The sequence below is a fragment of the Bos indicus genome, chromosome 2 (assembly GCF_029378745.1).
Source record: "Bos indicus isolate NIAB-ARS_2022 breed Sahiwal x Tharparkar chromosome 2, NIAB-ARS_B.indTharparkar_mat_pri_1.0, whole genome shotgun sequence".
Lineage (NCBI taxonomy): Eukaryota > Metazoa > Chordata > Mammalia > Artiodactyla > Bovidae > Bos > Bos indicus.
The window spans coordinates 368,680-381,676 of NC_091761.1; the positions used below are offsets into that span (position 1 = coordinate 368,680).

Here is a 12,997-nt window from a genome sequence, read left to right on the forward strand (position 1 = left end):
GTTGGAGAAGACTCTTGAGAGTCCCTTGGACTGCAAGGACATCCAACCAGTCCATTCTAAAGGAGATCAGCCCTGGGATTTCTTTGGAGGGAATGATGCTAAAGCTGAAACTCCAGTACTTTGGCCACCTCATGAGAAGAGTCGACTCATTGGAAAAGACTCTGATGCTGAGAGGGATTGGGGGCAGGAGGAGAAGGGGACGCCAGAGGATGAGATGGCTGGATGGCATCACTGACTCGATGGATGTGAGTCTGAGTGAACTCTGGGAGTTGGTGATGGACAGGGAGGCCTGGCATGCTGCAATTCATGGGGTTGCAAAGAGTTGGACACGACTGAGCAACTGAACTAAACTGAACTGAATCATCACTTCAGGCTCACCATAGTGTCTGGGGGCCCTCCCTCAAATCCAATACCCGCTTACCTCCCAGACAGGAACCAAGGGCCAGGGCATACATGAGTGGTGGAGCAGGCAGGCTGACCTCAGGGTCTCTGCTCAGGTTTAGGAGCACGGGAATCTGTGGAGGAAAAGACACTTACCTCATGTCCATGAAAGCCCAGAGGAGTTACCCATTCTGTGACCAACTTGCAAAATCCAAAGCATTTTTTTAGCACTCAAACTGAACAGAGCACAGGACGTTCAAAAGGAAACCTAAGCAAACTTTAGAATCAAAAAACTTGAGCTTGAGCCTATGATTAAGTCTTTGTTTCCAGCCACATGACCAACTGGTCCTCCTCTTCAGCTGCCCCAAGCAATTGTGGATCCTACATGGGGTGAAGTTGCATAGAATCTCACACAGTGCTTGGGACTAAAACATCTAACCAGTATATATTAGCCCTGAAGTGGACCACTTCCTACATTAACTCTATGAATACATCATCTTATTTCATTCTCAAACATCCTCCAGGTGTGATTGCTATTCCCTCAATCGATAGATTGGACATCAAGACTTGGAGAGATGCAGATCTTTTAAATAGCCAAGCTAGACTTGATTTCTGGTTCCAAACTGCATGCAGGTAAACCTTTCTCTGAGAAATTTGTGTTCCATAAACAGGCCCCCTTTTGACTCATGCTGATAATGAAGCCCAGAAGAACACATAATCTCTGGGCCTGTTTCCAGTATGCTCAGGAGATATTGTTCCATGTTATCACTGGTAGATACCTCAGCCCATTAGAATTTAAAGAGGGGCCCCTGGACCTTCTGCCTTGGGGCAGTTGCCTTGTATGGACCTCTGTAAAGAGCATGAGGAGGAGGGCTCCAACAGTAACACATCTGGAAAGGACTACCCAAAATCACAGACAGCAAAAAACCATGTGCATGCATGCAAGTTTGCTTCAGTCATATTTGACTGTGCAATCCTACGGACTGTAGCCTGCCAGGCTCCTCTATCCATGGGACTCTCTAGGCAAGAATATCGGCATGGGTTGCTTTTTCCTTCTCCAGGGGATCTTCCTGAGCCAAGGATTGGACCCACGTCTCTGGCTTGGCAGGTGGGTTGTTTACCAATAAGCCACCTGGGAAGTCCTCCTATCAAAAATTACTTTAGAGGGCAAGGAGCGCGAGAAGATGGAGAGGGTAGGGCAGCGAGTCCGGAGCCAGAGATTGAAGCGATTTGGGATGGGCCCAGCATTTGCGCGTCGCCCTTCGGCCTGAGCAGACCAAGACAATGCTACCAGCGTCATCCTTTATACCAGAAAGCTGGCGGGCACTATGGGGAAAAAACGAAACAAGAAGAAAGTGGAGGAGGTGCTAGAAGAAAAGGAAGAAGAATATGTGGTGGAAAAAGTTCTAGACCGTCGAGTGGTAAAGGCCAAAGTGGAGTATCTCCTAAAGTGGAAGGGGTTCTCAGATGAGGATAACACATGGGAACCAGAAGAGAACCTGGATTGCCCTGACCTCATTGCTGAGTTTCTGCAGTCACAGAAAACAGCACACGAGACAGATAAATCAGAGGGAGGCAAATGCAAAGCTGATTCTGATTCGGAAGATAAGGGGGAGGAGAACAAACCAAAGAAGAAGAAAGAAGAGTCAGAAAAGCCTCGAAGCTTTGCCCGGGGTTTGGAACCAGAGAGGATTATTGGAGCTACGGACTCCAGTGGAGAACTCATGTTCCTAATGAAATGGAAGAACTCTGATGAGGCTGATCTGGTCCCTGCCAAGGAAGCCAATGTCAAGTGCCCGCAGGTTGTCATATCCTTCTATGAGGAAAGGCTGACGTGGCATTCTTACCCCTCAGAGGATGATGACAAAAAAGATGATAAGAATTAACTTTCTTGAATACCAGCCCCTGTCACATCTGACTGTGGGTTTCAAGTGGGGAAAGAAGGAGTTCTCCTTGTCTTGACACCATAAAGGTGGCTTGAGAAGATGTCCTTTGAAGAGCCAGTATAGTTTCTGTGCCCTACAGCAGCCCAAGGGCTTCAAAACCGTTCCATGCTGTACAGTTTGCACACCCATCCCGGTGGAGGGGAAGGAGGGTCAGTGTTTCAAGGCAACCCGTTCTGAACTTTGCTTTAAAAAAAAGCAAAGGGCCTTCTATGAAGGACAAAACGCAGAATGGGATGTGGGAGAGCAAGAGGTACTGTAGATCTTCAAAGAGCATCTCCACAACCCACACAGCCTTCTTCCCGATAGTGTTAACTCTGCATTTTTACAGCGTAGCATGTGTGTAGTTTTTGGCTATTACTGGTGTATTATTTGGGGTGGGTGGGGTGGGGTGGGAAAGGAGGGAGATGGGTTAGGATCATTTTTGTTAAAATTTGGGGAAACGGTGAAACAAAGGAAAGAACAACTAATGATGATTGGGTTCTGTGTCCAGAATATTGTATCCTTTCAAAAAATGTCATTGGCAACCTAAATGAGGACTGTGAGAGACTGTTTAAAATCTGTGAATGCCTGAAACTTAGAAGCCAAGGTATTCCCTGCCTGAGCTTAATGCTGTTCCCAACAAAGGAATAAGAAGCTACCAAAGCTGCCATTTGGGGGATGGAAACTGGTTGAGGAGGATAAGTCTTACTGGAGTGTATACACAGGCAGATCATTCTGTCTTAGAGGTGCTACTCATGAAACTGACAAGAAGACCCTTTCTTTTCCTATTGTGAAGTTACAAATATCAGCTTCTCCATCCAAGCCACTGGTGAAGTATTTAGGGAAGGGCAGAGAGTGGTATAGGAGGTAAGTGAGTAGGGAAAGACAAGGGCCGGTGCTCATAGGGTGGAAAACTCTTGGAGCCTCTGTTTTTTGAACTTTGAAACCATTGGTGGCAGGGTTCAGTCACTGACAGCACAAGTTCAAGAGTTGAATGATTTCAAAAGCCCTGGTCTCAGGAGAAGATAAATATTCATACTGGGGCAGTGGTTCACTTTAAAACAAAACAAATTTTTTAATCCTAAGAACTAACTAAAATCCAAAACGCTGTCTTGAGTCATGAGATCCATCAGTTGTTGACATCATCTTGATCTGCATCTAGAACTCCATTGTAATTTTTAGGCCTGTGTTAGGTTTTTGTGAAAAGTTGTTTAAATGTAAACTTCATATCAACACTGTCAGTTTTTTGTCTTAATAAAACTATATAGATTTATTTTAAAAATTACTTTAAATATAAATGGATTAAATTCTCCAATCAAAAGGCACAGAGTGACTGAAGGAATTGAAAAAAAAAAAAAAAAAGACCCAACTATATGCTACCACAGGACATATATTGGCTCAAAGTAGAGTGATGGGAAAAGATATCCATACAAGTAGAAAGAGAGCAGAAGTAGCTTTTTCATATCAGACAAAAGAGACTTTAAGTAAAAAATGGTTAGGAGACAAAAAAAGCCATTATATAAGGGGTCAATTCATCCATAGATTATTACAATTGTGAATATATCTGTACCCTACAACAGAGTACATAATTATATAAAGCAAATATTAAGAAATCAGTGTATTTCAATACTTTATTTTAATCAATAAACAGATCATCCAGACAGAAAATCAACGAGGAACTATGGACCTGAACTACACTTTTAAATAAATGGACCTAGCAGTCATATGGGCTTCCCTGGTAGCTCAGCTAGTAAAGAATACACCTGCAATGCAGGAGACCTCAGTTCAATTCCTGGGTCAGAAAGAACCACTGGAGAAGGGATAGGCTAACCACTCCAGTATTGGGCTTTCCTGGTGGCTCAGCTGGTAAAGAACCCACCTGCAATGAGGGAGACCTGGGTTCAGTCCCTGGGTTGGGAAGATCCCCTGGAGAATGGAATATCTACCCACTCCAGTTTCTTGCCTGGAGAATTCCATGGACTGTATAGTCCATGGGGTCACAAAGAGCTGCACACAACTGAGTGATTTTCACTTTCACATTCAACACTCATATATAGAACATTCCATCCAATAGCAGCAAAATGCATTCTTCTCAAGCACACTCTGAGCATTCTCCAGGACAGATCATATGTTAAGCCACAAAACAAGTCTTAAGAAATTTAAGAAAAGTGAAATCATATCAATTATCTTTTCTAATTACAATGGTGTGAAACTAAATAACAGGAAAAAAGCTGGAAAACTCATAAATACAGAAATGAATGTTGGAAATGAAGCTACATGCTCCTGAAGCATCAGTGGGTCAAAGAAGATCAAAAGGGAAAATTTTAAAATCTAGACAAAAATGGAAACACAGAACACCAAAAGTTTTTAGATACAGAAAAAATGATTCTAAGAGGAAGTTTATAACAACAAATGACTACATTAAGAAAAAAGATGGACTTGGTGCTCAGCAGTAAAGAATCTGCCTGTCACTGTGGGAGACACAGGAGATATAGTTTCGATACCTGGGTCAGGAAGATACCCTAGAGAAGGAAATGACAACACACTCAAGTATCCTTGCTTGGAAAATTTCATGAACAGAGGAGCCTGGCAGGCTATAGCCCGTGGGCTTGCAAAGAGGTGGACTCGACTGAGCACACACATACACACACTCCCTTGTGGTCTGGTGGTTACGAATCCACCTGCCAATGCAGGGGATATAAATTTCATCCCTGCTCTGGGAAAATTCTACATGCCATGGGAATTCTAAGCCCATGTGCCAAAACTACTGAGCCTGTACAAGTCCACGAAATTCTCCAGTCCAGAATACTAGAATGGGTAACCTTTCCATTCTCCAGGGGATCTTCCCAACCCAGGGATTGAACCCAGGTCTCCTGGATTGCAGGTGGATTCTTTATCAGCTGAGCCACAAGGGATGCCCAAGAATAATGAAATGGGTAACCTATCCCTTCTCCAGCAGATCTTCCCAACCCAGAAATCAAACTAGGGTCTCTTGCATTGTAGGAGGATTCTTTACCAACTGAGCTATTAGGAAGCACTTTTCTATGTATGAGAATATGCAAGAGTCTGCACTCACTGAAATCATTTTGTTGATATGCATCTCACCTATCTGGGGCCAGTATCCTGTGTTTTCACAACCTGAGTTTCCTCATGGCTCACCTTAAGGAGTGGCTACAGTCTGATGGCTGCTAAATGACAGATATTCTTTTCTTTCCTGAGTTTCCTCAAAGCTCACTGACTCACACTGATGACTATGACATCCTTGTTTACTGATATGGCAGGAAATATTCCATATCTCAAAATATTTCATTTCAGGAAATATTCAATTTATCATGCATAAATTACCAATTTTTAACTCAACATCCTGCACAGGAATAGTCATATTTTAATTTGAAAATCATCTGAGAATTCTTATTTAAGCAAATGAGGCTGAAAAGATAGGTTTAAGTTGAGAAAGACTGTCAGGGAATTCTCAGTCATTAGCAGTGTATTTTAGTTTTCCCATACAGTCTCTAAGGCAGTGCTCTGGGAAGACTAAAATAACTGCTCACAAAAACAAATCTGGGCTCACATGTAGCTCCCACAACTCCCTGACAACTGTAGATAAGAGAAGAGGAGAAAAGGAGAGGTGGGCAGATATCAAAGGGATTTTCTTCTATGGAAATATTTTTAAAATATTGAAATATTTCCACACCAATTGATCAAGAGCCATCATCTGAGACCCTACCCCTCAACCAAGACATTGGCTGGCATTTCCAGTCATTGGAAATGGTGACAATATCTGCCAGTTTTCTAACCCTGTTAAATAAAATTTCCACACTTGTTAAATCTCATGAACATGCATGCTGTTGACCTGAAGAATGATCCTGCCTAAAGCTGTATTCTTACAGCAGAATCAGGTTTAACCGAAACACAGGTAGTTCTGCAAGCCTGGCAGCAGAAGGTCCAGTCACTGCTCCTGTGTTTTCTCTTCATGTATAATAGCCATAAGTGGGCAAACCTATCTCTACCCTTGGATTGATCTGCCATTTCTATAGTATGTTCTTGGGTTTCCTTGTTCAGTCCTCCAGGAAAATAGCAGAAGTGAGAATGTGGGAATTTCACCAAAATAAAAATGCACATAGAAGCCAGACCTTGATCATGCCACTCCTCAAGACTGGTGCAGTAAGAACTAGGTACTCTAAGGGGTGTTTAGTTGGATCTGGCCCCAGAAATAGCTCAAGAAATCATAATTTATAGAGTAGAAGATGCACTACCCTTCTAAGAATGCCCAAACTCTGTAGGTCCATGTAAGACAGCCCAGACCACAAAGATTCCCTAATGCAAAGCATGAGGCATTGGAGTTCTTTCTACTCCAGCCAGAGGTGCAGAGGGACAATGATGCCCACTGATAACTCATACAAAACCCAATTCCCCCTTTCTTCAACCCACCCCAAATTCAGAGGACCTCTCAACTGTGCAGAGTGAAGATGCTCCTAGTTGGAAGAAGGGATGTGAAATGGGCAGGAGTTATCCTTTCAGGCAGGAAACCTAAATCACCTCCCCAGGACACATTCATTTCATTGCATCTGTCATAGGCAAGAACTAGTGGGAGATATCTATATACACACAGATTTTTAATAAAGACAGTTGGGGGGCTGAAATTGAGGAAATCCCATATCCACAAGGTGTGCAGCAAGGAAGGAAAAGTGATGAATACCTATAATCCACAGGGTGGTAGTCAGGAAGTAATATCCAAGGGAAGCAGAGCTTCTGAAACTGACTGAGCAGGACCCTGTGGAGCTCCAGGGCACAAAAACCCTTCTGTCCCATTCCCTGGGTTCCAAAGTGCAGGTTCAAACAGTTGCTAATCAGGGAGGGTAGGGGATATAGAGATAATAGAGGAGCATTCAAGAAATAGTGCAGCCTTGGACCAGGGTTCTGGTTGCCCCTCAAGGGATACACCTAACAACATTTCTTACTTCTTCAGCCAAACTAAAACTCCCACCAAGTGGAAGATGTTAACTACTTTATGTAGTGTTCTTCATTCCAAAGGTCAGTTTGCCCATTATCACTGATGCCAGAAGATCTCTCAGTTAAAGGAATGCAGGTCCTGCAAGCACCATGATCAGCAATACCATCCCTTGACTATAAAACTCCTCCCATACAACCTCCACTGTGTATTGGGACACACAGTTTTCAGGGCATTAGCCTGCTGTTGCCCCCTTTGCTTGACAAAGCAATAAAGACATTTTTTTCTGTAATACTTCACCCAAAACTCTGTCTCTGAGATTTAATTTGGTATTGGGGTACAGAGGCCAGATTCAGCTTCACATCTGCTGAACTTTGCAGTGTCTCCAACACTAACTCATTCATAACATGTCTATTCCCAAGGCCTTCTCAGGGCACACCAGAGTTTCCCAGTGCTGACACATTACACCAGCCTCTGGTGTCTTTGGCCCACAATGACAGTGGATACCAGAAAGAAGAATCCAGAGAAGAAACAACCTCCCTCTGGGGGAACATAGAGAGCTATATATTGGTAAAACCAGCTCTTTGGACACTGAAGAAGAGAATTGAGAGGAATAGATATTACCAGCAGCAAAGAATATTGCAGGCAAAGTTACAAGATGCCCAACAACATGCTAAGGAAAGTGCCACCAGCCCAATTAGAGATGGGGTTATGTCTCAGGTGGCAAGGAGGCCTGGCAGAGAGAAGGTATGGCAATATTATCTGTGACTCTCAGAAACATAGTGAGCACTGAGATGCTCAGTTCCCTCAATGAAAATAACAGAGAGTTGCTGGAGGATGATACGCCAAGGGAGATGTAAAGAAAGCTTTACTATGGAAAAACTAACCTATTGCAACTTATGTACCTTTTTAGTCATATTAAAACCCTTGCTAAACATCTTCCTTGTACCAGGCACAATGCTAGTAAATAAGACAATGCAGCTTTAGCAGATGACTACTTTAGCAGACTTATGTGTAAACTATTATGGTACCCAAGGACAAGTAAGGCCCTGCACTGGAAATACAGAACGCATTGTAATGAAAGCATTTAAGTAGGTATTAAAGGAGGCTCTGAGGAACTCTTATATTTGGGGAAGTCTGCTTCATGAGCTCTGGGTCCCCAAAGCAGAAGGCAACCTCATTGTCCCCATCCACTTTGTAGATAAATAGGCATGTGACATGGCCTCCTCCAACCAGACACTTTTACTTGAGAGGTAGGCTTGGAGATTTGATCAATGTAACAAGGTGTGCTCAAAGCAAAGTGACAGAGGTCCAGATACTCAGGATCCAACAATGGGAGAGGAAGTCCAGGCAAAGCAGCAGAACTTACGGGTCTCATGAAGAAAACCCCTACTCATGGTGTCTTTCAGAAAATCCATGATCTGTATACTATTCTTAGATATACTCCTATTTCTCTTAAACTTACTAAAATGGGTGCTATTTGTCAACTGAAAAAAAAAATCACAAAACCTAAAAGTTGAGAATTATCTTTGAAAACTGGAATATTTCTTGCCATATCAGTAAACAAATGATGTCCCAGTCGCCAGTCATCAGCAATCACAGCCCTCGGGGATGAGCCCTCGGGGAACTCAGGAAAGGAAAGAATACCCACCATCTATAAATAGTAGCCCTCAGACTGCAGCCACTCCCTATGGTGAGCCCTAAGAAAACTTGGAGTCTTGTGAAGTCACAGCATACTAGCTCTAGACAGGTGAGGTGCACATCAGACAATTTATTTCAGTGAACCGACTCTCATATCTTCCCATACATAGAAAAGTGCTAAATTCCTTGAGATATGTGATTTCCTTTCACTGACAATGATCTTTTGATGTTCAGACTACCTGCCTTTTGTTGCAAAATTCTATATAACCTAATTCTTCCCCTAGCTTCCTTGAAGCAATTCTCTCAGGGTTACTTGAGATGCTGTCTCCCGGGCTTGGAGTCCTAAAAGTTTTCACTGAATAGAACCTAACTATCAACTTTTAGGCTGTGAATATTTTTTTTTAGTCCACATGTTTTATTCAGTGTATATTCTTAGGATTTCAAGCCCAGGAGGCAGTATCTCAAATAAACCTGTGAAAACTGCTCCAAAGAGGTCAGGAGGGGGAGCCAGGCTATATGAGTTTCACAACAAAGGACAGGTAATCTAAATGTCAAAAAAAAATTATTGTTAAGCAAAGAAAACCAGACATCTCAAGTTAAGGAATTTAACTCTTCTCCATATATAGGAAGATACAAGAGTCTTGACTCATTGAAATCATTCTTTTGATAGGCATTTCAGCTATCTGGGGCCAGTATTCTGTGTTTTCACATCCTGGGTTGTCTCAGGGCTCACAGTTCACTGTGGAGGGCTATAATCACTGATGACTGTCCCTTGTTAATGCCTTTTGTTAACTAATATGGCAGACAATATTTTGTTTCTCATGTTGATTGCAACTGTTGATTGAAATGCAAATACAACTATATGCATTACAAATAGAAAAATTCCCACTAAAAAGACTTAGGAATAAAATCAGCACCATCCAAATCAGTTAGAGGATGAGATTTATCAATCCAAGAGATATCAGGAAATAACAGGGGAAAAAGAATCAGAAAAGAAAAAGTATAGGGGGGGCGGTCCTAAGACAGAAGAGGAATAGGACGGGAAGACCACTTTCTCCCCCACAAATTCATCAAAAGAACGTTTAAACACCGAGTAAATTTCACAAAACAACTTCTGAATGCCAGCAGAGGACATCAGGCACCCAGAAAAGCAGCCCATTGTCTTCAAAAGGAGGTAGGAAAAAATATAAAAGACAAAAAAAGAAACAAAAGAGGTAGGGACAGAGCTCCGTCTGAGAAGGGAGTCTTACAAAGAGAGAAGTTTCCAAACAGCAGGAAACATTCTCACTGCCGAGTCTGTGGTGAGCCTTGGAAGCACAGAGGGCAACATAACAGGGAGGAAAAATAAATAAATAATTAAAATCCACAGATTATAAGCCCTACGGTAACTACCCCAGTGGAGAAGCAGCGCAGACGCCTGCATCCGCCACTGGCAGGCGGGGGCTGGGCAGGGAGGCGCGGGCTGCATTGCTTAGAGTAAGGATTGAGCCTGAACGCCCCAAGGGTAATCAGAGTGAACTAGCTTGGGCTAGCAAACCAGACTGTGGGATAGCTACCATGCGAAAAGCCCTAAGACACCACCAGCACTGCGCACAGAACAAAGGACTGAACAGAACTAGCAGGCTGCAGACCATCCCCTTCCAGTGACAGGCAGCCAGAGCCAGAAGGGGGCAATCGCAGCCCCAGAGAGACATTATCTACAAAATTGCAAGCAGGCTTCTTTGCTAAGACTTCGTGGGGTTCTGGACAGTCATCATCCACCTGAGAAGGTGCATCAGTTGTACACCCAGAAAACCGAGGGGCAGGGACGGCAGAGGCGATAAGTCGCAGTGACTGGGCTCACCAAACACCTCATCACCTGAGCTGCTCAGACCTGGGAAGGGCACAAAACGCAGGACCTATGGAGTCTGCGCCTCTGAGGACTACCCGAGTGCCTGAACCTGAGCAGCTTAGACCTGGGAGGTGCATGCAGCCCAGAGCCAGCCTCAGACAGTTCCCAGTGGAGCAACCTAGAGCCTGAGCTGTGTGGGCAGGGAGGGCACATGCACCGTGAGCAGGGGCAGGCCCAGTGTGGCTGAGACACTGCGAGCACTCCCCACAGATGCCAGTGCTATTTGTTTGCAGCATCCCTCCCTCCCCAAAGCACGACTGAACAAGTGAGCCTTAAAAAAAGTGTCCACCACCACCCGCCTTGTGTCAGGGTGGCAATCAGACACTGAAGAGACCACCAAACAGAAGAAGCTAAAACAGAGGGAACTGCCTTGGAAGTGACAGGTGCAATAGATTAAAACCCTGTACTTAGTACCGACTACATAGGAAGGGGCCTATAGATCTTGAGAAATATAAGCTGGATCAAGGAACTATCCGAAAATGAACTGACACCACACTGCCCACAACACCAGAGAAGGTCCTAGATATATATTTTACTATCATTATTTATTTCTTTTAATTTTTAAGTCCTCTATTACTCCTTTAATTTTCATTTTTATAACCTATTATTACTTTGCAAAAAAAAAAAAAGAGAGAGACACAGAGAGAGACCTATTTTTTTAAAGCAAACTTCATATATATATATATATATATATATATTTCTCAAGAGGCAGATCAGGTGGTCTGGTATTCCCATCTCTTTCAGAATTTTCCACAGTTGATTGTGATCCACACAGTCAAAGGCTTTGGCATAGTCAATAAAGCAGAAATAGATGTTTTTCTGGAACTCTCTTGCTTTTTCCATGGTCCAGCGGATGTTGGCAATTTGATCTCTGGTTCCCCTGCCTTTTCTAAAACCAGCTTGAACATCAGGAAGTTCATGGTTCACATATTGCTGAAGCCTGGCTTGGAGAATTTTGAGCATTACTTTACTAGCATGTTAGATGAGTGCAATTGTGTGGTAGTTTGAGCATTCTTTGGCATTGCCTTTCTTTGAGATTGGAATGAAAACTGACCTTTTCCAGTCCTGTGGCCACTGATGAGTTTTCCAAATATGCTGGCATATTGAGTGCAGCACTTTCACAGCATCACCTTTCAGGATTTGGAATCATTCAACTGGAATTCTATCACCTCCACTAGTTTTGTTCGTAGTGATGCTTTCTAAGGCCCACTTGACTTCACATTCCAGGGTGTCTGGCTCTAGGTCAGTGATCACACGATCGTGATTATCTGGGTCATAAAGATCTTTTTTGTACCCCAGAGACATATTAATCAAATTAACAAAGATCGAACACAAAGACCAAATATTAAAAGCAGCAAGGGAAAAACAACAAATAACACACAAGGGAATTCCCATAAGGATAACAGCTGATCTTTCAACAGAAACTATGGCAAGACATAGTTAAAGTGATGAAAGAAAATAACCTACAGCCCAGATTACTGTACCCAGCAACGATCTCATTCAAATATGAAGGAGAAATCAAAAGCTTTACAGACAAGCAAAATCTAAGAGAATTCAGCACCACCAAACCAGCTCTACAACAAAGGCTAAAGGATCTTCTTTAGACAGGAAACAAAAAAATGGGTGTATAAACTCAAATCCAAAGCAATAAAGTAAATGGCAACGGGATCATACTTATCAATAATTACCTTAAACGTAAATGGGTTGAATGCCCCAACCAAAAGACAAAGACTGGCTGAATGGATACAAAAACAAGACCCCTATATATGTTGGCTACAAGAGACTCACCTCAAAACAAGGGACACATACAGACTGAAAGTGAAGGGCTGGAAAAAGATATTCCATACAAATAGAGACCAAAAGAAAGCAGGAGTAGCAATGCTCATATCAGATACAATAGACTTTGAAATAAAGGCCATGAAAAGAGACAAAGAAGGACACTACATAATGATCAAAGGATCAATCCAAGAAGAAGATGTAACAATTATAAATATATATGCACCCAACATAGGAGCAAAGCAATATGTAAGACAAATGCTAACAAGTGTGAAAGGGGAAATAATAACACAATAATAGTGGGAGACCTTAATACCCCACTTACAACTATGGATAGATCAACTAAACAGAAAATTAACAAAGAAACCCAAACTTTAAATGATACAATAGACCAGTTAGACCTAATTGATATCTATAGGACATTTCACCCCA

The 12,997-nt window shown here is 42.7% G+C and overlaps 1 protein-coding gene and 1 pseudogene across 2 annotated transcripts in view; one reads left to right on the top strand and one right to left on the bottom strand.

Moving 5' to 3' along the window:
• The window catches only part of OCA2 (OCA2 melanosomal transmembrane protein), a 284,022-nt gene that overhangs the window by 17,365 nt on the left and 253,660 nt on the right, over positions 1-12,997 (bottom strand). Inside the window, exon 22 of one of the 2 annotated variants that reach the window (XM_070801365.1) lies at positions 422-515. The exons of the other annotated variant lie outside the window; for it this stretch is intronic. Coding sequence (XP_070657466.1) covers positions 422-515 — 94 coding nt within the window. The remainder of the gene's footprint in view (positions 1-421; positions 516-12,997) is intronic. 2 annotated transcript variants of the gene reach the window in all.
• On the top strand, positions 1,695-2,704 carry LOC109564974 (chromobox protein homolog 1 pseudogene; annotated as a pseudogene).